At 49.3% G+C, this 22,018-nt stretch overlaps 7 protein-coding genes across 7 annotated transcripts; 2 read left to right on the top strand and 5 right to left on the bottom strand.

Annotated features, from left to right (window-relative positions):
• The first annotated feature begins 755 nt into the window (after nt 1–755).
• EI90DRAFT_2247065 (uncharacterized protein) lies at nt 756–2,694 on the top strand. Its single transcript, XM_039052755.1, has 10 exons — nt 756–989; nt 1,095–1,127; nt 1,186–1,202; nt 1,261–1,310; nt 1,370–1,411; nt 1,461–1,499; nt 1,564–1,633; nt 1,683–1,811; nt 1,870–1,901; nt 1,971–2,694. The coding sequence occupies exons 1-10, from the start codon at nt 849–851 to the stop codon at nt 2,387–2,389; spliced, it is 972 nt and encodes a 323-aa protein (XP_038921115.1). The 5' UTR covers nt 756–848; the 3' UTR covers nt 2,390–2,694.
• A 1,281-nt stretch (nt 2,695–3,975) lies between these two features.
• EI90DRAFT_2245539 (uncharacterized protein) lies at nt 3,976–6,061 on the bottom strand. Its single transcript, XM_039052753.1, has 10 exons — nt 5,632–6,061; nt 5,524–5,556; nt 5,453–5,469; nt 5,350–5,399; nt 5,251–5,292; nt 5,166–5,201; nt 5,031–5,100; nt 4,853–4,981; nt 4,760–4,791; nt 3,976–4,699 (listed from the first exon to the last, which is right to left on the bottom strand). Exons 1-10 carry the CDS (start codon nt 5,770–5,772, stop codon nt 4,287–4,289), a joined length of 963 nt encoding a protein of 320 aa, XP_038921114.1. The 5' UTR covers nt 5,773–6,061; the 3' UTR covers nt 3,976–4,286.
• A 4,401-nt stretch (nt 6,062–10,462) lies between these two features.
• Nucleotides 10,463–12,014, bottom strand: EI90DRAFT_3036915 (glutathione S-transferase). Its single transcript, XM_039058737.1, has 11 exons — nt 11,943–12,014; nt 11,799–11,910; nt 11,681–11,730; nt 11,398–11,625; nt 11,352–11,354; nt 11,298–11,322; nt 11,179–11,235; nt 10,966–11,095; nt 10,833–10,890; nt 10,569–10,780; nt 10,463–10,532 (listed from the first exon to the last, which is right to left on the bottom strand). Exons 2-10 carry the CDS (start codon nt 11,866–11,868, stop codon nt 10,616–10,618), a joined length of 786 nt encoding a protein of 261 aa, XP_038921113.1. The 5' UTR covers nt 11,869–11,910; nt 11,943–12,014; the 3' UTR covers nt 10,463–10,532; nt 10,569–10,615.
• Nucleotides 11,555–12,158, top strand: EI90DRAFT_3036913 (uncharacterized protein; the record flags this gene model as incomplete). Its single annotated transcript, XM_039058736.1, is given in 4 exon segments — nt 11,555–11,625; nt 11,681–11,730; nt 11,799–12,094; nt 12,108–12,158. Coding segments are annotated over 2 exon segments (168 nt in total), but the record flags the coding sequence as incomplete, so codon positions are not given.
• A 2,940-nt stretch (nt 12,159–15,098) lies between these two features.
• On the bottom strand, nt 15,099–17,444 carry EI90DRAFT_2246261 (uncharacterized protein). The gene is made up of 2 exons (XM_039052754.1): nt 15,658–17,444; nt 15,099–15,610 (listed from the first exon to the last, which is right to left on the bottom strand). Exons 1-2 carry the CDS (start codon nt 17,083–17,085, stop codon nt 15,194–15,196), a joined length of 1,845 nt encoding a protein of 614 aa, XP_038921111.1. The 5' UTR covers nt 17,086–17,444; the 3' UTR covers nt 15,099–15,193.
• A 597-nt stretch (nt 17,445–18,041) lies between these two features.
• On the bottom strand, nt 18,042–19,249 carry EI90DRAFT_3036881 (uncharacterized protein; the record flags this gene model as incomplete). The annotated part of the gene is given in 5 exon segments (XM_039058735.1): nt 18,042–18,180; nt 18,191–18,805; nt 18,897–19,051; nt 19,077–19,105; nt 19,245–19,249. 4 exon segments carry the CDS (start codon nt 19,247–19,249, stop codon nt 18,362–18,364), a joined length of 633 nt encoding a protein of 210 aa, XP_038921110.1. The 3' UTR covers nt 18,042–18,180; nt 18,191–18,361.
• Nucleotides 19,250–19,588: 339 nt separating this feature from the next.
• Nucleotides 19,589–21,716, bottom strand: EI90DRAFT_3117341 (peptidase S8/S53 domain-containing protein; the record flags this gene model as incomplete). The annotated part of the gene is made up of 11 exons (XM_039062984.1): nt 19,589–19,775; nt 19,822–19,877; nt 19,932–20,016; nt 20,382–20,535; nt 20,625–20,698; nt 20,757–20,818; nt 20,889–21,011; nt 21,138–21,181; nt 21,268–21,319; nt 21,375–21,399; nt 21,448–21,716. The coding sequence occupies 11 exons, from the start codon at nt 21,714–21,716 to the stop codon at nt 19,589–19,591; spliced, it is 1,131 nt and encodes a 376-aa protein (XP_038921109.1).
• Nucleotides 21,717–22,018: the final 302 nt, after the last annotated feature.

The following is a 22,018-nucleotide window of genomic DNA, read 5'->3' as shown; positions in this document are numbered from 1 at the left end:
ATGCGACTTAAAGTCCATTTCAAAAATCCACTCTCGTGCGCGGCAAGCGTCACTCATGTAATATCCTTTGTGCCATTTTGGAGGGCGCCCTTGATCACAACCTTTAGGAATTCTGTTCTCTGCCATTGTAAGTTCCCGTATGCACACAAGACCCACGGTAAGACATCAGTGCAGCTAGTATCCCAGCGGAGCTACCCCACTGAACCCTCACCCTTAAGCCCGCCGACTTCAACTCAGATCGCGGCGGCCCGGGACAGTGCAGTCACCGGTGAGATCCCAGTCGTCGCCTAGTTATCCTAGCTAGTTAGAGGCCTTTGCTTGGAACATGCACATTCCACATAAGTATATGATGACCCAGTGCGTTTGAGTACTCGGTGCCCGGGCTTGCACATTTGATGGGATTGTGGGATAGATTTGGGGAGCAATCGAGTTGGATGCTAGGCAGATTACCAGCCTCTATTGGATACTTGGATCTACTACCAAGTGCTTTGATCACATATGTACCGAAGCTACATAGTCGGAACGGCCCCCAGCCGGTAGATGTTTGTTGTTGTTGTTGTTTATTCTGGATATTTACCCTGCAGACTGAGACTGTAGGCTGCTCGTGAGAGCGCCAAGGGCAGGGGTCGAGATAAATACACAAAAATAAGGTGAGAAAATAAAGAAATAAGTCCGATTCGGGTGTCCTTAATCTCTCTGATAAGGCGTTGCCCGAATGCTGCTCCACTTTTGAGTTGTCGTCCCCCAGCCGGTAGAGAACACTGCACTTTCATTCTCTGGGTCGAGGCAGCTTCCAGTCCTCCAGAATTTTTTGTGTTGGGTCATTATATAAGGTGGTTGCCCGAGGAATGCCTTCTTTACAACGGCGAATCGCCCTGTGGTCGCCCGCCCTTTGGCCTCATGCTGCAATCGGATCGGTTCTCGGTCGGGCGCCTACATTGTTCTTGTTCTTTCTAGTGTTTTGGAGCGATAAAGTTCTGGCGCAACAGGTGCGTTCTTCTAGGAGCCTCCTTTTTAACTTGGTCCTTTGAGGATGGGTTCGATCACGGTTGATGTTATGCATCCCTTTGTATTGACGCGCGCTTTGTATGTAGACCAATGTCACTTGTGATAGTAGCTTTGATTGGGTGAGTGGGATATTGGACTACATCTCTGAGATCTGTACAAAGACACACTCTTCTCCAGGCGTTGAATAGTCAGGGGTGGGTCGCCGACTGGCGCTTGTCAGCAGGCATGTTTATATTGCCCGATAACGACCAGACATAACCCTTGTAAGGTTGCTTCGGAACTTCAGGCAGTATGTTATGGAGGTCAGGACCATACCGGTACTCGTTCTCAATTCTCTTACTGACCTGTACCAACTTATTAGGGTGGACTGTAGACAGCCTTCCGGCAGGATGGCATTATATTGGTAAGAGCAGGACGTGATTTAAAGTCAGCATGCTTACTGGACAGAAAAGGCCCGGAACCGGACAATCCAAGAAATAAGCCGAACTACTGTGTGTGCTCTAGCTGGGCGACGACCGCATTGGGTTTGATCGCTCAAAATCCCGTTTTTGACAGGCACTTGCACCTCCATTGTATACCAACTAATGTCGGCGTGTGGAGCATGCCAAAACCTGACATTTATCTCGTATGTCAATCATCGCAGATTCCTGCCACCATACCGATATACAAACCAGGTACCCTGCTTGGACAATTTACTGCACCAACATCTCGACTGTTGAGGGCGAATACAATCCGAAATTTATCCCGTTCGGTGGTCTAGTGCCCAACTGGGCCTACATCAAACCTTCCAGCTACGGCGGGTTGTGAGTCTATTTCACTCACCAGAAACAACTTCAAGCTGTACCAACCTCCTTTTCTTAGATTCAACATAGAAATTGCCAAGCTAGTTGGGGGTATGTTCCATTTGTCTTCGTCACATTTTTTTGAGATACTCATTGTCCTTGATGGGATGGTTCCGACAGATACACCCGAAAGTACGCAGTTGCTTACATCGAGCACCACGTCATCCGAGTCAAGCTCAAGTACGACGTCCTCTATATCTACCATGACATCGTCGAGCCAACATTCGACCACTACCACAACAACGACTAAGGGAGGGGGCGGAGGCGGAAGCTCCAACACCGGTACAATTGTAGGAGGTGTGGTTGGTGGTGTGGTTGGCCTCGGCCTGGTTGCAGTTCTTGCAATATGGGCCGTGGGGGGGTTGGGGTCAGGCACGGATCCCAGTCAATACGCCCCACCTTCCGGTGGCTCATGGCGCAGAAACTCCACGAACCCCCCGAGTATGGCTACCTCTCCGCATCCTCCGTCTCAGGAATTGCACCTTGTGTCGCCGATCCAGCCCGAGCATCACGGATATAGTGGTGTACCTGAAGTTTAATTTTTTTCTATAGTGCTGCAGCTCTGTGCAACGAGTACGTTTCGCATCCCCCCGGTCTCTTGTCATCTATTATCGTTCAGGAACATCTCCACCGATACTTCCTACCTATCCACTCTACATCCTTCCGTTGGGGGCACATTTTTGATGCTTAATTTAACATGTCATTCTGTGCCCTGGAACCTCTCGACATACCCAGCGCCACCAGCGCTCCCCCCCCCCCCCCCTGACAAGCCGGTTTTGACACCCGTACTATGAGCTTACAAATACGAAGTTCGGCTTGCGCGTGCCTTGGTCTGGGTGCTGTACACTTCAACGCAGTGATGTGTCAATGACGAACTTGAGTCAACGTGACATCGTTCAATTCAAGCGACGCATCAACTTTAGCTCCCATGGCAAAGGATGATCGGTGGAGGCAGTGCATATTATGAAGCTAAATAAAGCTGCGCCTTCGATCAAACTCAGATCCGGTTTATGTAACGGCACCGGTTCCCAAGGCGTCTGAGGTTCCATTGGTTGACCCTCAAATAACACTGAATAGGACCCAAGTTTCTGCGATTCCTTTCCTAAAGTGTTGATGAATCAAATACTGTTCGAATATGATTCTCTTCTATGTATGGTTGTGCGAGGGTGTGTGTGTGGATCGAAAAAGGTGGCGCTCGTCCAACGAATTGTTCGGAACTTTCCAATGTGGCGTACCCTCTGGCGTGGATATTCGGACACTATGATACACTTACCTTACTGGCCCTTCTTACACCTGACTTTAAATGGATGAAAGTCATCTTCCGGGACGGAGTTCAGAAGTGCGCGTGGTCCCAAGCCTCACGGTTCCTGCGGCTTAATCCAAAGTTTGAGCATTAGGTAATGACATTGACAAGCAAGGTAAGATGGCACGGCATTTAGGAAATGTCCCAAGAATACAAAGATTTTGGGCTGACTGACATGGAAGGACGCAAACCCAAGATGTTTTATCATGGCATTGCCCAACGCGCTATCGCAAAGCCTGCACTAGTGCCTGACCGAAAAGTGTGCCTACTGCAACGCTCCTGACTTACTTCTCTCCCCCTTTCATTTCTTTGCTGACTTGCTACTCCAGGAAACAACCAAACTACTTAAAAGCGGCTGAAAATGACAATGATGACAATATCCAAATCAGGGATCAGCTTAAAAGCGAACTCCTGCTAGTGAAGCCCGCGGGTCGGGTTTCACCGACGAGTGAACTGTGTGTTCCCCGCCTTTGCTCCGCCATCTACCCCGTCTAATTACCCCACCGATCATACTGCCACTGTTACCCCATATCTCCGAAACCGATTTGCTCTTGGGACCTACGCCGACCTCACAGATCCCGAGGGGTTATCCTCGGTGAGGGTGGCTTTCCCTCGTGTTTAAGTGCGGGATTTACCCTACGGGATGGGGGTTGGTGACCCGCCCTTGTGAGTCATGGGTCCCCCATGCACCTCACTAAAATTTAGTCTCCGGCCTGCAGCCGTCACCATCATGGCGGCCCACCGTTCATATCAATATAGCCTTGGTATACTTCCGATACTTCTAATGACAAGCGCCTGTGTAACATATAGTAAACGAATGTATTATGTTTCACTATTAAAACAGGCGAGGTTAGGGCCATGGCGCGCACGCGAGTGTGCCCGCCAGGAAAGATCTAATAATGCAACGGCATTTACAGCGACAGGCACTGTGCGCGAGCTGTTTAATACTCCATCGTTCCTAATCCTACAAAGGTATTCGTTACATCATGGTCCGAGTCCCAGCTCAGTCTCAACAGACAAAACACATATTCTGAGACTCGCAGTATCTGGAAAATGGTCAGGAGCAATACTGCGGATGCTGCCGCGAGGCTCAGCGTGCTTGACTTCGATAACTAACCCCCCAATAGGAAAGATTAAGCCTCAGGATAGCCACTGTACCCTTGATTCGCATATTGCGCGTTTTGAGGCACATGCGGTACAGGGAAAGGTTCTTGATACGATGCGGGTTGTGTATTCTCACCCATTGTCGTAGGCAGCGATGGGGCCCCCTGCGAAACGCCCTTACTACTCGGATTTCTCCGACTGAGGATCCCCAGGGCAAGGACTCCAACCAAGCCAAGGCCGACGACACCTCCAACGACACCACCGGCAATCGCGCCGGTGTTTGTGCTTCCTCCACCACGGGAGGTAGTTGTCGTGGTACTAGTAGTGGTTGTAGTGGTTGTAGATGTGAAAGTAGATATGGGAGTCGTGGTAATGGAGGGTGTGGTGCTTGCTCCGGATGTCGCAACAGACGATGACAGCAATTGCGTGCTTTCAGGTGTATCTACCGTGACGATCCAACAAAATCACCGTAAGCATACAAAAATAATTGAATGAAACCTACCGCCAATCAATTTTGCAGCTTCTATGTTGAAGCTACGCATCGCGGGGAGGAAAAGATGTTAGCATGAACCCCATTAGGAAGGAAAGGACTGACAGTCCAGCGTAGTCGGAGGGCTTAATGTAGGCCCAGTGGGGTACCAGGGTGCCGGGGGGGATCAAAGATGCTTTGTATTCACCCTCCACCGTCGCAATGCCGGTGCAATAAATTGTCCAACCGGGATAACTAGACTGCGCATTAGACAGAGTGATGGTGTAGAGACTAATCAACGCACGATCCGTATGTCCCGTTCTGGCATGCGGCACACGCCGATAACAGCTGGTACACTATCGAAGTACAGGTGCCTGTCGAATGTGGTTCCGGGTTTCAAAATCTCAACAAAATCGTTGCTGGAGTCGAATTAACATACAGATGCTTGGTTCATTGCTCGTATTTGGTTGCGGGACTTTGTCGTCTGGTGAGCGCGGCGTCGTGTGAATCATTCTATGTCTTACCACCGTAGTGGCCGCCTGCAGGAATGGCGGACACGGACCATCCTAGTGTTATCGAGAAGAGTCAGTCATCCACACGAAGGATGTCAAGTTAATCCTTGCCTCCAGCACACCCGGCCTGAAGTTCCGAGACGACTTTGCAAGGACTCTTTCTAATCATCATTCGAGGCGCTGGCGCTTGGCGAGCATCTCGTCATTGACTTACCCTGCACTGTTGAATGACTGAAAATTATTGAGCAGTTACTCAGTGAGGTGCAGCCTAATAATGCGTCTCACCCAGTCCCAGCCACTCATACAAGTCGCATTGGTCTATAAAATAGGCATCAATTAATCATACACTCGACGCTTGTCAAATATTTGAGTAAGGTCAACCTCTGTACATACACTTTGTGCTGATGCCCTACCACCTCCAAGGGGTAGAAGAAGCATGAAGAGGATAGCACCCTGGCGGAGGAGCGAAGTAGCCGCAGAGAGCCCAAGTGAGCTTTGCGCTTGCACGATCGGTCCTTTGAGTGAAAATTGCATTCCCGCGATCTACCACAATACAACCCAGTATGACCCTAGTGTGACCCACGGGTAGGATCGATCGGATTACAAGGCACCAGAAGCTTCAGGCTAGCCTCCAAGGCTCAGATGGGTGCAAACCGCACGACGCTTATGTCATGTCATCGAAATTGGCCGGATAATCGGCACCTGCCGATTTTTGAGTCATACCTGCCAAGAGCGTGCTTGGCAACACCCAGATGAGCGATCCCACCACCCGGAACCCACGATCCACGACCCATGCCGGACCTGCAGTCTGATAACAGCAACTGATCCCATTCATTCTATCCCGTCTGATATGGAGCCAAGCAATGGTTGTAAATATCCCCTACTCTGGCAATGTCTCTGTCACGACTTGCTTCACAATTTCGAAACGAGCAGGAGCATGATGAAAATGATGGAATTACTCGGACGATCGGGGAGTGCAAACTGGGGGGATTTGCAAATATTTTAAATACTGCAGAAGAACCCCGTGAAGGGAATGATCGAGCCTCAGGATGGTCACTGCATTCCTGATTGGGATGCAAGGGTGTACTAGACACACGTATTCGCGGCTTAGATCATGGGTCCGAAGGGACCGTGCTTGGTCCCGTCACAGAACTGTGCCCAGAGCAAAGCCAACTGACCCACCAACTGCACCTCTCATGTATGCCCCAGTGTTCGAGCCTCTGCCCTACTGTCACCTCGAGAAGTAGTCGTTGTCGTGGGAGTGGGTGGTAGGGGTGCTGACCGTGGAAATTGTGGAGGTTGTAGAGTTTAACACTGATCGTGAGAGTCATAGGAGTCGTGGAGGTTGTGGTGTGGAAGATGTCGTGCTCAATGGCAACAACCGCGAACTTTCGGGTGCGTCTATCGGAGCGATCCATGAAGTATAATAGGCATTTCAGGAAAAGACGAATGTTGCGCACCGCCAATTTGCTTCGCAATTTCTACGTTAAATCTGGGAAATACAAATGTCAGAATATATCTCCAACTGGGTGAAATGAACTCACAGTCCACCGTAGCTGGAAGGCTGAAGCGGGGCACAATAGTGCCACGAGGAATCAATGGCGGGTTAGACACGCCCTCCGAGGTCGAGATGTTGGTGCAGTCAATCGTCCATGCCAAGTACCTAAGTTACGCATTAGAGTCACCGTAGTCACTTGACACCCGAGATAAGTGCGCGGTCCTGGCATGCCCCACACGCCGACACCAGCTGCTGCTGAGCATACGAAAATAACGTTACGTTCTCACCAATATAGTCATATCACCATCCTGATTATCGCGAGTCAGTAGGTTCAGGAAGCGAACAACAAGCGCAAATCCGATCCTTACCTTCACTACATACTGCTTGAAGTTTTGACGCAACTTTACATAGGGTTTCTCTGGTAATCATTTCAACCTTACAGGGGGTTCATCGACAACTTCTTAAAGTCATTGACTCACTTGGCGCTTTTAACGCCTGGAGAAGTGAGGGATGTTTGAGCGACCCTGGAACAGACATAGCTCGATATCCCACCTACACAATTAAAGCTGGAGAGACAAGTGACATTCGACTGCAAGCGTAATGGATAACATCAATCCTCTCCCGATAAGGCTGGTTTTCAAAAAGACATACACATTACGCTAACACTTTGTCCGCTCCATACGCTAGAAAGAGCAAAGAAGCGTTTGACGGAAAATTCCCGCTACTCCGTAACGGGTCCTACGTTTTTTTCAATTGTTCAAACCAAGGGTCCTTTCTCTGCCCCATACAGTTCTATTCCGCTCGCTGCATGGCTGCAGTGTAAATTACGTGGTCCTGAAATCAGAGTTATGCGAGGTCGAATCTCGGGCTTCGTCTCAGCCAATAGCAACGTTGAGAGTGAACATGAATGCGAGGTAAGAGTAGCGGGATCTGCCGCTTCAGGCGGCGTTCCCCAGTTATTGAATCCATCGTGGCATCAGATGAGTGCGCTCGAGATTGAGAAGACGACGTCTTACTACATACAACACGTTCCGGAACCAGGAATCCTGAGCCCTAGAAGCTACTGTAGGCAGGTTCGACACTTGGTTCCTGGTTCTGGTTTTGCCTGTTGTTGAAAGGATGTGGCGTCTGGCTTGTCCCGCTGAACGTTCCTTCATTCCAGGAGTCATGGTGTTACATGTCCTCCGAGGTGGTCATGGCCGCGGAAGAGTTAATCACTCAGTACCCAGGCCACACCATGACTCCTGGAATGAAGGAACGTTCAGCGCAGACGCCATATCCTTTCAAAACCAGAACCAGGAACCAAGTGTCGAACCTGCCTACAGCTACCAAGGCCTAGGGAACGAAAGGAGAGACCTCGGTGAAGACATTTGGCCTTATGAATGTATTCAATTTGAGGAGTATTATATGGACAGGAGTATTGGTTTTGGAAGCCTGAGCCACGCCGATGTACCTGAGTCTATCGACCGCCTCATGAAACAACGCCTGTCGAGCGCAGACTGACCACTTGCCTGGAACCCAAGTACCAAATCAAAAGACGAGCCTTTGGATAAGCGCCTCCACGAGCCGACATACCTTGGCATGCCTTGGCGTGCCTCGCATGTGCTCGGCTCCAAATTTGAACGAGTTGCTCCGAACGGAGCAGAGTATGGGAAGAGGCCCAAATTAGAATGTCAAACACAACAATCTAGTTCGGTTCGGCTGATAGAGTGGTCGGATGTTCACACCGGTAGGAATTTGATTCGTCGTGAGGAGGTGCGCATGCATATGTGGATCGAGAATGTCACAGGCTTTCGCTCACCTCGTATTGTAAGCACGAACACACCAATCCGTGGCCTCCAGGACAGTGGAAAAGAGCGTCTGATGCCTACGACCGATCCTGGATGCACCAACAGAACCGACCCCCGAGATGAAGGTGATCTCACCTGCCCGATCCATGTGAATCGCGTGCGCTAAGTTTGAGAGTGCTCTCACAGAGCTCCAGTAGATGGTATTTGGTTGCCCCCAGTCATCACTGGTTGACAGGCTAACCATCAGATTCCGAGTACCGGAATCTCCTATCAAATATGCGCAGTCTGGCGGGGCGATCCTGACGGGGTGGCATAAGGTATAAAACTAGCCCAGGGGAAAAAGTGACGGAACGCAAAGGGAATAAACAACGCACGAGCGGGCTTCAGCAAGCGCGGGGGCAGTGATGTTATGGGATTGCAAACAACGGAACAACATTATGTAATCCATTCTGTTCTCGTGCATGTGGGTTTTGCCAAGAGAAAGGACTGAATTTGCGAGGTTGTGCATTCAGCCGGTGCCTTGAATTGCATAAAAGGCTTGATCGTTTCTCTCTGAGCTTGGAGGCCTTCCTCATCGCGCAGAGTGACGCCCTCACTTTAGAGGCCAATGCCGCAGGGGTGCTCGCCTCAGATAGGTTGGCTTCTCCGCCAGACCCTTATTTCCTTCGTACTCTTTCTAGTCCTTGGAGGCGAGGAGACATTAGCTCAGGATGTACGTACCTTTCACAGTTCAAGTACTTGAGAATTGTCCGAGTGGATCGACCGCACTGACTGGCTTTCGGAATTGACGCCTGCTTTGTAGACCAATGCAACCTGCCTCAGCAGCTGGAACTGGGTAAGAGCGTTATCTGGCTGCATCTTATGGAGCGCTACTCAGTAATCCTTTAGACATTCAATAGCGCAGGGTGAGTTAATGACTTGGGAATCGCCTACGCGCTTGTACCTCAAATGTTCGTCAGAAAATCGCCTTGCAAAGTCGCCTCGGAACTTCAAGGCGCGTGTGATGCAGGAAAGGTTATTTTAGTATGCCCAGACGCCCAGGTTTGATGTACAACAATAGTTGTTTCTACTGACCGAACCTGAGTGAACCTCTCTCTCTCGCTTCATTTGTTCTCGATGCTTAAAAACGGTTTCTTGGGTCTGACGTTAACGCCCTCAAAGCCAGGATTGAGCCTGACCCCGCTCCCATTCGGTATCGGAGAAAGCAGTGAATACATGTCCACCGTACTTCAGAGATTGCAGGGAGTAATGTCAATAAGCCCGCTGGCACGCATTGGGCCTTCAAGATGCCGCGCGGAGGCATGGGATTTGTACACAGAAAGGAGGCTGAGAATACAACTCGATGCTTCGTCTATCAACTCTGTCCACCGAGACGGCTCTCAATCCTCTACGTCTTTCCGTACTGCAATCCCACTTCGCAATGCTGATAGCCTGTGCCTACTATGTACAATGAGTCTTCGTAACCTATCCGCTGCAGATCATCCTTGACACTAGAGCGTTCGGGGTGAGATTTCAGTCCTAGGAAGAACCCCCCCCAGCTAGGTTTCCAATTTCCCAACTTGGGGGTGTTTCTGTTTTCAGCGTGGCCATATTTTAAAAGTTCGAAACTCTGTCCTTCATCTAGGTTCAACTTGATGATGACGCTTCTGGGCCCGGGACGTACTGGAATAAAGCCTGTGTCGACACAAACCATTTGCTTCTGTGGCGGGAGGATGTCATTTTGGTCGCATGCGCGTGTAGAGTTCGACAACCTAGGCTCTCACCCCACCTTTCCCTGATCCTGACAACTTAGCTTGGATGGCTCCACTGACATGTTTATCTATGCTCCCAATCTCGCCGGATGGAGTTCACCCCTGAGACACCGGATGCGGCTCTAACTACCGGTCGAGCAAGGATTGCGCAAACTATTCTCGGGCCCGACCTCTGATACCCATGACTATCGAGTGAAAAGTTCTTACACATTGAATCATACAACTACAGAGTTGGGATTATGTCGTTCTTCCTGTGGACGGTGAGGTTGTATATTGGTACATATGAGGACCGCACCAGCAGTACAATTTACAGAAGGCCATCACTCCCCGGGGTCTACTCACTTGGTCTGATTAACACCATTTCCCTTCAAGATCCACTCTGAAGCCTTCCTAGCTTGTTCCTCCTGTTGTTCCTTCGTCAATTCACTCACAGCGGGGCGTTTCTCAGGTATGTTAAGGCCTGCCTGAACACCTGGACTTGCGGCAATTCTATCGAGCCATTTCTGTCGATGGACTCGTTAGTCGTGAAGGAATGAAGAACAACGTGAGACGTACGGCGAGGTTAGGGAAATCATCGAGGTTATCGATGCCCGACCATGCCCAACCTTTGACCCTATTCCAATGTTCAACAATTAATTAACGCTATCGACTCCTTTAGGATGACGATGACAGGCAGAGTTGGACGTACCAGGGCCAAACGTTGATATCAGCAATAGAATATTTCCCCTTCCCAGATCCAACTAGATAGTCTCGACCTTCACCTTGGGTCAACCTGGCCTCGAGGACGCTATAAAGGCGTTTCGTTTCGGTTATATAACCTGGGTGGATTAATTTCCCAGAACGGGAATGGTAGCTTGTTTACTTTCACGGAGGCGAAAGAGAGTGAGGGAGGTGCACATACGGTTTATACCATAGGGGATTTTTTCAGGTGCATAGCGGTAGAAGTGATTCGCTTGGCCTGTTATCGAGCCAGGGGATTTAATGATAACGAAATCCCGACGATCTCCAAACACGACGAACCTTGCATCGGACCAACACCACCATGCTATATAAACAAACCCAAGAAGTTGCGTCAGACTATAGCGCGTTAACACCACATCCGAAAAAATAAACTCACAGCAAAGAATATCCACTGAAGAGCTTCAGATTCCTCATCTGATCCAATCTCAAAGCTGATCTTTCTCTCTGGATCCCATCGCTGAACGAGATAAAGAAGTATGGCGGCTGTTTCGAAAACGTTAAAGTGCGATCCGTCTGGGCGGTGGTGGGTTACTGCCGGAATTCGACCATTCGGGTTTATTTGAAGGTACCATGGTTCTTTCTGTTCCAATTTGCTGAAGTCCAGTTTCTAAATGGCAGGGGTATGGGAAATCGGAGGATACATAACGTGAACGTGTGCATACTTTGAAATCGTAGCTCAGTCCTCCATCGGGGTACAATTCTTTGAGAGCCTCTGTGAGATGTAAGAGAAAACAGAAAAATCAGCGCTCGCAATCGCCACACAGGCCAGCCCATCCGCACCAAGTGCTATGGAGACTTTGTGGCCATTAGGGGTCGGAGCAGTGTAAAGGGTCAAAGTAGGCGTCGACATGATCGAGCGAGTAGACAAGAGCCTAGCGAATGCGATTCGGAGCCTCGAAGTGCAGTGCAGGGTGAAGGAGCTTTGGGAGATTTCAAGGAGCTGGTCGTATGGAGGAGCAATGAAGGGCTTTGGGGGTCGTTTATATAGCAGAAATGTCATTTATCCACCACCATGTGGAGGTGTCGTGCATGACAAGAATGGGTCCCTTAGGCTGCCGGGTTTCGTCATTGCTGGTAAGATCAACTTGAGGGATGAGCCGAGCTGGAACTCATTCCGGAAATCATGCACACGTCGCCGCCGCACCCTGCTGGTTATGAGAAAATCTGAATTGACGCAGAGGTGGATTCGTAAGGCATAAAGAGATGAATAAGGATTCATAATATTTGTTTGGGAAAATGACTAAGCGTATTACAGATACAAAGTGTTCTCGAACTGAATATCTAATTCAAGCAGCAAACTGGGAAATGAGAGGATCGCTGTGCCTTTGGGACGCTCAGACGTTGGACCATTCGTGCCTCGGAATGATGTCCGAGATGGAAAGAGCATCACGTAAAATTCTATACTAATCGAAGCTGGTAACCTGCCTAGATGAAGGTCCTAAATAATTGCAACGAACCGTGGACGGTGGTACAGAGGAAAACAGTAACGAAGGGAAGCCGGAGGGCAATGAAGATGAGGGCGGAAAGACGATTTGTTCATCAACGATCGCCTTGACGGAAGGATTGGACCAGCGGAAAGAGATGGACTCTCCTAAGAGTGTATGGAGGAGTGGGATGATGAGCTGTTGGCGAGTCTTCGAAAGAAGGGAAGGGTTGTATCATATGTGCCGCCAGTGGATTTATATTGGCAGAGATTTTTTCCAGGCTGTTTGTAGGGTGGCAAACCCCAAGACCTCACGAAGTTCGTTCGTGGTGGTGAGGGAAATGGTTCGAATCGGTCAGGTCGAAGGGTGCCATGTTGGGGATGTGTGCCAAAGCCGAGCGCGGGCGTTCAAGTCGTCCAAGTTAGAAAGTGAAGTAGTGCCAGTGACAGAAATCTCAAATGAAACGTGGCGGGTAAGGGCATCACCAGACGTGTCTTCGGGAACTAGAATGCCAGGAAGATTAGCACCCACAATCTCATCGAAACCAGAGAGGAGACAGATCGTACGGGACTTACCAAGTATGATCCCACCTTATCCTCCGCCACCGCATATGCCGTTAGTGCAGTCGACCAAGTTCCTATTCACGACTCCCCGATACAACTACTCAACCGCAACGAATCCACTTTGATCAATGATCTTCATCAGCGTCGCAACCGTGGGTACTTCCACAACAATCCTAACAGCAATGTCCTGCATAATTTCTGAAGCGCATCGAAGTCGGTAGTTATTCGACGGCCGATAGAGTCTAAGCGAGATTTCCTTTCGTACGCTAGAAGGGACCGCTGATGGCGCTACTGGTGGAAGGGATGACGGTTGCAACAGCTGCCCATTGGGGTGTAGCGAAGCGTTCCGAGATTACGCACGGTGGGATAACGACAGTGAGAGTTCAGAAAGAAGACTGGCAAACGAAGCCAGGGGCGCGCAGCGATATGGGCAGGGGCAGGTTGGAAATGAATACACCTCTAAATGCACCATCAAGTCGGTGTTAAAAAAAAAGGAAGCTAGAGGCCTTATCGATTAGTCGTGGTGACGTCCGGGGTGCCAAGGAATCAGTGAAGGTTCAGCCTAAATGACATGATCTCGCGTAGCGTGCTCCAAGGAATTCAGGGTAGTAAGCAGTATGGTGTGAGGTTGTCAGAGAAATGCCGAGTTCGCCGAGTCGAGGTCGACATCCGAGGGTTGGGTTGCCTGCCATACCTTGACGTCACCACAACTCAATTGACATTACACAACCTCCGTCGAATCATCCCTCTTGTATTCGGATGGATCAAATCAAAGTTTGTTGTCCCTTACGTATTGGAGGTCGATATCCCCAAACGCAGTTCAAGTCCCCAACTTATCACAACCCTGGCACAATGCACTAGACTATGTCAACTAGTCGGCTTCGTCTTTTCGTTGCACCAGCATTCGTCGTCCATCCAAACCTCGGCGTCATCACCTATGATGATATGCAGAAAAATGGGCCAGTACTTTGGCGATGAGCAAGCAATGGCAGGCAAAATGGTTTAGCTGAACAAATGAACACCCGATATAAAAAATTGTAAGATACGACCCTGGTCTGTTATGAGTGTAACGGCTAGCAAACTCTGTGGAGGTATAGTCAACAGTTTCTAACAAAAAAACTGGGATAGAGTTGTCAGTGTTCTCGAGTTGAACACCCCCTTTCATGCATGCAGCATGAGCATTATGGTGTGGTTGGCCCATGTCGGGAAATGGAAATGATAAGCGGAATGGGGAAGACCAAAGAACCTAGGCCACTCAATCGCGGACCATTAGTGCATCGAAATGACGCCCGAGATTGGAGAGTGCGGTACGGAGATTGTTGAGCGAGTGAGCCAATCCTGGAGCATGTGCTCCTGGGTTAACAACAACTAGCTGGCGCCAGATTTGAACACATTCTTCAATGGATAGGAGTGCCTCCGAGTGCCGTCCGAGACTGGAAAGAGTTGCATATAGATTGTTGAGTGACGTGGCCAAACCTGGGGTGTATGATCCTGGGTGAACAACAACTAGCTGGCGTCGGAGTTTGACACTTTCTTCGATGAATGGGAGCGCCTCTGAGTCCCGTCCCAGATTGGAAAGAGCATTGCATAGGCTGCCGAGTGACATGGCCAAATCCGGGGTGTATGATCCTGGGTGGACAACAACTAGCTGGCGGTAGAGTTTGACGCTCTCTTCGATGAATGGGAGTGCCTCTGAGTGCCGTCCAAGATGGAAAGAGCAATACGTAGATTATTGAGTGACATAGCCAAATTCGGGGTGTATGATCCTGGATGAACAGCAACTAGTTGCCGGTAGAGTCTGACGCTTTCTTCAATGAATGGGAGTGCCTCCGAGTGCTGTTTGAGATTGGAAAGTGTGCATATAGATTGTTGAGTGATGCAGCCAGATCTGGGTGTATGATTCTGGGTGAACAGCAACTAGCTGGCGTCGGAGTTTGACACTTTCTTCGATGAATGGGAGTGCCTCTGAGCCTGTCCCAGATTGAGAAGAGCATTGCATAGGCTGCTGAGTGACCTGGCCAAATCCGGGGTGTATGATCCTGGGTGAACACAACTAGCTGGCGGTAGAGTTTGACGCTCTCTTCGATGAATGGGAGTGCCTTCGAGTGCCGTCCGAGACTGGAAAGAGTGCATATAGATTGTTGAGTGACTTGGCCAAACCTGGGTGTATGATCCGGGTGAACAGCAACTAGCTGGCGTCGGAGTTGACACTTTCTTCGATGAATGGGAGCGCCTCTGAGTCCCGTCCCAGATTGGAAAGAGCATTGCATAGGTTGTTGAGTGACCTGGCCAAATACGGGGTATGTGATCCTGGGTCAACAGCAACTAGCTGGCGGTGGAGTTTGACGCTTTCTTCAATAATGGGAGTGCCTCCGAGTGCTGTCCAAGATTGGAAAGAGCGCAATATAGATTGATGAGTGACTCGGCCAAATCCGAGGTGTAGATCCCGGGTCCAGAGAAACAAGGCCACGGCAGAGCATAATGGAATCGTTCGCTGCCTCATAAGCCTCCTGGAATTTTGAAAAGAATTCCAAATTCTTGCAAGCTGGATAAGCTCATTAGCCAATCCACGGACGGCATCCTTGGACCGGTGCTCAACAGCCTGCTAGAAGATCATGAGGTAGTTTCATTAATACAATTGATAACACATGCCTTAGCCCACTTGGGTAGTGACGAGATACTAATGTAGCCCTCCATTCTCACACAAACTTCCACCCAGTGAGTTGCTTCCTGAGTGAGAAATACAGCAACTGACACAGCAAGCCCCTCCTCCGGTTCCTGGACTCCACTGAGGTGATGGACAATATGGCGACATGCATAATGAAAGTGCTCGGATAACTCCTCTCGAGGAATGCGCGGCATTTCGTCTTTTTCGGACAGATTTTCAATTAGTCCTAAGCCCTTTACAGAGGAAAGATCCTGGTTGAGAATCTCGGTACATCGCAGGGCAACCCTGACATTCTCGGTCTTCACATCTATTGAACTGCAACCAAGGCCGATTGATCGGGGGTCGATTCGATCCAGAATAAAGTCGCGGAAGGATTGATGTAGGATGCGAATCGGAATGTGAGGGTTCTCAACTCCTGAGAGGAGAGGTGCAAGTTCGGCTAACGTATATCGAACAGAGGATTTCAAAAAAGGTAACAAAATCCTATCCCAGCTTGCGATGGACAGAGGCTGCTGTGCAATGAAGATTGCTCCCACCACAATCGGGTAGTCATGTACAAAACCTTCAATCTTCCAATTACACCTCTTCAGAATGTTTGTGTACAAGCGATCCATCATTTCCTCAGCAGGAACCTTTGATCGTTTGGCACTGGTGTCAAGCAGGCTCTTTAGTGTCATCATAGGATCCTCGCTGGTCGTCTTCATGTAGCAAAAGATGGTGCTGATCCAGATAAACAAACCATTGGCACGTTCCGAGATCTCCTGTACCGATTTATCTTCGTCCTGAAGATTATGGCGTAAATCCGGGTGTACTTTCCTCAGCTTTTGAAGCTGAGAACGTATGTATGCAGCGCAGTCCTGCATGTTTGTCTTATCCGAAAGATCAATAGTGAGACGATCGATAGGGTAATTGGGGGAGAGGAAGCGATTCACGAGATCAAATTGTCTCGATGTGATAAAGAATTTAATGGAAGATGGTAGCTTAGGCACTTCCTCCCCAAGTGTTTCAGCAAGGGGCTCAAACGCTTCTTTGTCACACTCGTCTAAAGCATCGATGATGACCACCATAGGATGGCTGGGAGGCGGAGGTTTGTGGAGGAGAGGCGAAGCCACCAAATCCCTGAATTGCTTCGCAAGTGGAGCTGTTGAGAGGGAAGAGTCTTTTCGAAGAGCAGAGATAATGCAAGTGCGGTAAACCGGGTCATGTTCTGCCAGAACCCGAGCTATGCCGCTGAATAGAGAATCGGGCCGTGACCGTTCGCCCGCTTTAAAGAAGAAGTGCAACAATAAGGTAACGTCCTCTTCGCTCGCACATCGTTCTGCTATCGTGAGTGTAATCGAAGTCTTGCCGGCACCGGCCACAGCTGTCAGTAGCATTAACCGGTTCTCATTCTCCCAGTGTTGCGGCACCATGTCATAATATGCTCGGTGAGATCCACCCTAGTGCCTTCTAGGCATGCCTGAGTGGAGTCATCGTGAGCGATATGAGGGAATCGGAGACTATCCAAGATTTTGTCATCCTGTAGACGACGTTCTATGGCCGCTAATTTGGCGCCGCCTATTAGGTTTGCCCTAAGCTGCATCGCCCGAAAATCAGAATGATTATGGAACGATACTGGAAAACCTACCTGAAACAATTTCAATGCTTCGTCAAAATCTTTCCTTAGGTCATTGATCCTTCCTGGGTCTCTCAAGTACGACAATGCATTCATGAAAGCCGGTCGTTTCTCCAATTTTTTCAGTCTTCGATCGATGTCGGACTTGATCTTCTGTAGCGCGCTAGGACTTGATGTGAGTAACGGTGTCAGGGACAACCAAAAAATAAATACAACTCACCCATCAAGCTTTGTGATACTCTCCACCCACGGCTTTGCCTCTTCCGCTGATGGATCGTAGGATTTTATGGCTAAAATCACCTCGGTCACAGTGTCGACTACGTGTTGACCAAAATGAACCCATTCCTTCTTGTTGTCCTTGAACTTCTAAGTACGTGGCGCAAACTAGTGTAAGCTTGCATTCAAGATCGGTCACAAATCATTGCTGACCTGAACCTCGTCGTAGATGGAGAGTGCACCGCCAGTCGCCATTTTTAGTGGGGGACACCAATCAGCCGTATTATTGACAACCCGGAGGATTGGGACCGCTATGGCACCACCCGCTACGAGGAGATCATCGATCTTTTGCCTGAGGACCTCAGCCTTTTGTTCTAATGACATGGTCGATAGCGGACAAGTGGACGGAGAGTGCGCAATACACGTGTGAGCCCCTGATACTCCGAGCCACGGGGCCCCGCCTGATTATGGAAGGATATGATATATGCATTTACTTTAGTAGAGGCTGGATTCTGCCTAGCATTTAGTCTAATCCGATGTCAACCGCGAATTCCAGCATGCGCGTTAGCATGACCCAGACTGGTTATGACAGCGAGAGAATTAGTACGACCCCTGCTTGCTGACTTATAGGACCTCATATGTAAGTCGTAATCATGCACGAGTTGCAGCGATCGCTTCGTACCGAGGGCCCACGGTAAGCGCCGCTGTGGTTTCACGACGGTCATCCCGTTCCTCAAGGGGAGCGATTAGCTTTTAATTAAGCTCTTAGGATGCAGGCAAGTGGGTGTCGGCTGTACGTCAAAGCTTGCCATTTTTCAGCTATCGTTTTCTGGAACCCAACTTCCCTTTCCTTTTGATCAAGCGCCGCTCTCTAGAACTGCACCCTGAAAGCTCCATGGCCCCACTGCATGCGTGTCCCGACCATCCCATGGCGCCTCGACCCATTCAAGTTGGCGGTGAGGCTGTTTTCGTGGCGCTTGTGGACCCAATACTTGTTCTACTTGTTGTGCCGTGTCATATTCGATCGTGCTCCGGTCACCACTAGTCGGGGTGATTACCCGTCGGCGAATAAATTGGCCTCCACAAGTACTTCGACTACTTCCCAACACATTGATATATATAATAATAATCTCAACTAATATAGCGCCGCTGTGCCACGCGATTTCAGCGCAGGTTGGCATTCCTAGCGTCTCATCATGGTCGTCCCATCCCTCATCGTAGGGGCGCGATCGGCTTTTATTTAAGCTTTTATGATGTGGGTGTCGGCTGTGTGCCAAAGCTATCCGGACAGTATAAAAAGGCTCACATTTTTAGCTATCGTTGAAGTCATTTTCCCCTAAGCCAATGTATCCTCCTTCCTTTGACAGCGAAAGCTCCACTCTACTTGCACACCGCAAGCATCCCACGAGGCTGCGATGGGGCTGCTCCAGTGCCGCTTGTGGGCCAACACTGCCCTTGCATTGTGGCCGGCCCCGATGCGTCGGATTCGATCGCACTCTGGTCACCGCTGGGGTGATCGACCACCCATCGGTGAATAAGATTGGCTGCTACGTATACAGTGTATTCAACTACTTCCCAACGCATTGATAGAAGAATAGAATCTCAACTTGCTCTATACATTACAGCAAATGTCGACGATGGAAAGTGCATGAGTAAGCTAAGCTTCCCTAGTACCACATACCCTGCATCCTAGATGTGCCAGCCGCTTTGCCTTCGTTCCCCCGCCATCCAATCGTACACTGCATCGACCAATAATAGTGCCAATACCGAAAAATGAGTTTTAGGGACGCACGCCTTATTGCCGTATCTAAATATTACGGAATAAAATCATTTCAAGTCCGGCGAAACAGAGCGGGACTCAGCCTCAGGCTTTGAGAACTGAGAAAAAGAACGAATTAACACTGGTATCGAGAATACAAGAAAAGGGAAGGGCAGATTGACAATAACCCAAGTAGACCTTCGGTCACCGCTGCTCCGATGGAATGGTGCCATGTTCAAGATCAGATCAATATTTCACCCGTGTGCTCGCCGCAATAACAACAACGATTGGCCAGCAACGAACGAGAAGAACAAACACTCAATGATCAAAGCTTGAGTGCCTTAAGAAGTCTCGGCAAATCAGGCGTTCCAAACCCAGTTGCAGGGTCCCAACCTCTCGTCGCATTGAACCCCGTCGTTCCACAACCTGGGTTGCTACCTGTAGTGATGTCGTTCAGGATGCCCGGTCTGAGAGTGTAAATCCATGGGTTGCTGCCCATGTAGAGCGCGGCGCTTCGGTAAACAGGTGCTTGAGGAAGGGAGAAACAAACAAACGTACAGAAATCCGAGAGGTCCACGACCTTTGGAGAGTAGAGCATCGTTTAGGAGCGCAATCTAAAACGTAAATACACCTCGTTGCTTAAGAATAAAAAAGGGAATGGAACTCACTATCGCAGCAAAAGTAGGTGTCGAAGCGCTCGTACCCGAGACACGTATGACTTTCCATTGATACACGATAGGATACCGATAGCCCCTGCACAGAGGATGAGTGAGAACCCATCAGATCAAGCGATCCCTCGAGGATGAAGGAAACCAGACGCAAAAAGAAACGCACTAAGCCGCAACATCAGGATAGGCTCTCCCATTCTTGTTGAACAATCCTTCATACGTGCTGCCGAGTGTTTTAAGGTATCTCGGTATTGCACGGTGTTGGTACATGGGCGGGGGAAGTAATCACTAAACCCCCCTCCGGAGAAGCGAACTGTTGTTTCGGGAATTTGGTACGTCGCCCCGACAGTCGTGACGCTTCAAGCAGCACGACTTAATGTTCAGCACAGATATATGAAAAATACATAGAAAACTCACTATGGGCACCCACCAGGGAAGATAGGCACGAACCTATTGGGGGTGAAACAAGCTCCTGTTTCCCCCACGCAGCCTACACCTCCATCGCCCGAGGCATGCAGAGCGCTAATACCCCGCGTCCCCAGTGCAGCGTAAAGCTTGCACACACGTCGGGCGTAGTTGATCGGAACTGTATCCTCATCCTCACCTTCATATAATTTCGAAAATTCCGCGGTCCCCACATGAGTGTTAGAGTGAAATTTTTGGGTTCAGGGAAAATAGGATGCAGAGACTCACCATAACTGGTAGTCAACACTTGAGGAAGATCCTTCGTTTTCTTCCTGAGGAGGTAAGTGAGAAAAACGTCGTAGCTGTGGATTGTGATAATTTTAGTTGATTCATATGAATACGGGTTTGGCATCCGCTCACGGTTCATTGCCGTTATCCTCATAGCTGATGCTCCGGTTCGTATTTGGCCGCGACCATATGTACTGTAGAATACGAATTAAGAAGAAATGGTGTTACAATAGTTAAAATGGTACTGATTTAAGCTGCACGTACTTTGCTTGACAGGGTACTGCCATCAAAACAGATTTCAAGGGGTGATTGAGTAGCCCGGAATCCCCATTGCGCAGAGGTGAGGTAGCTCACCGAGATCCCTCCCGCGAATTGGACATCCAAATTCTGTGAATTTAAAAGGAACACCAAAAGACCAAGGGGTTAGTGTTCAAATTCTATACGTGAAAAGGAAGAGAAACAAGAAAAGCGGAGAAAGTGGGAATGGAAGAAGCGAGATTCAAAGGGACTTACAGCCTCGATGCCAGCCTCGGAAATGTTCTGAGAGTTGATTGCTCCTACGTAACAGCGAACAAGAGAGAGAGAGAGAGAAGTATCAATGTTTGCTTCGATGATAACGAAATGCCACAACGATGAACTTTACCGTTGATAAGCTCTACATGGAGAGTACTCTTCAGTGCTGGACGATAGAAAAACTGTTTAAGGTCAGCAAGGTTCGCATATTGCTCGAGGTACATAAAATGAGAAAACATCATATTTTAGTTTATACAGTTTTCTAATGGGGGTTCCGAGAGCGAGACAATTAAGATGTGATGATACCTACTCGGTGATACCGATTGAACTTCGCGTTCCTTTAGCCTTGTACGCATCGGTGCGATAGAGCGTTTTGAGCTCTGGGAGCGACATGTTTGGTTGTGGTACTGGGGCTGGGGCGGGACCGCTTTGCTGGTTGAAGGAGCCATCGTCAACTATCAAAGATGACAAGAGAGGTCGACCAGAAGGGAAGAAGTTCGTAGGCTGAACGACGTCGATATGGTCGTGAAGGTGAGCAGGAAGACTATATGATGTTGTGCGAATCGCAGTGGTTCGCATATATTGAATAGGTTGTGTCGAGAAGTTTCTCTGAATTTCAATGGTGGTCTTGAGTGAGATCCAATCATTTGCGGGTGTTCGAGCGCGTCACCTGTGATATCTATGCCGTGCGCGATAAGGAAAGATTCAAGGAGGATGATACTGTCTGAGTGAGGAGCGGAGAACTTTTCGACCTCTTCTTTGGTCAAGTGCTCAGTCCATCGGGGGCTGGATCGCTTATTTCAAGCAATGCGGATTCAACCTGGTGAAAGTAAGGTTGGGCGAGCCCAAAACGGAGAGTGATGGGAATGTGAGGCGAAAGA

This window comes from Cantharellus anzutake, assembly GCF_015039405.1.
Source record: "Cantharellus anzutake strain C23 chromosome Unknown EI90scaffold_6, whole genome shotgun sequence".
NCBI classification, from domain to species: domain Eukaryota; kingdom Fungi; phylum Basidiomycota; class Agaricomycetes; order Cantharellales; family Hydnaceae; genus Cantharellus; species Cantharellus anzutake.
The sequence above is the reverse complement of the archived record's forward strand: the minus strand, read 5'-3'. Positions and strand labels throughout refer to the sequence as shown.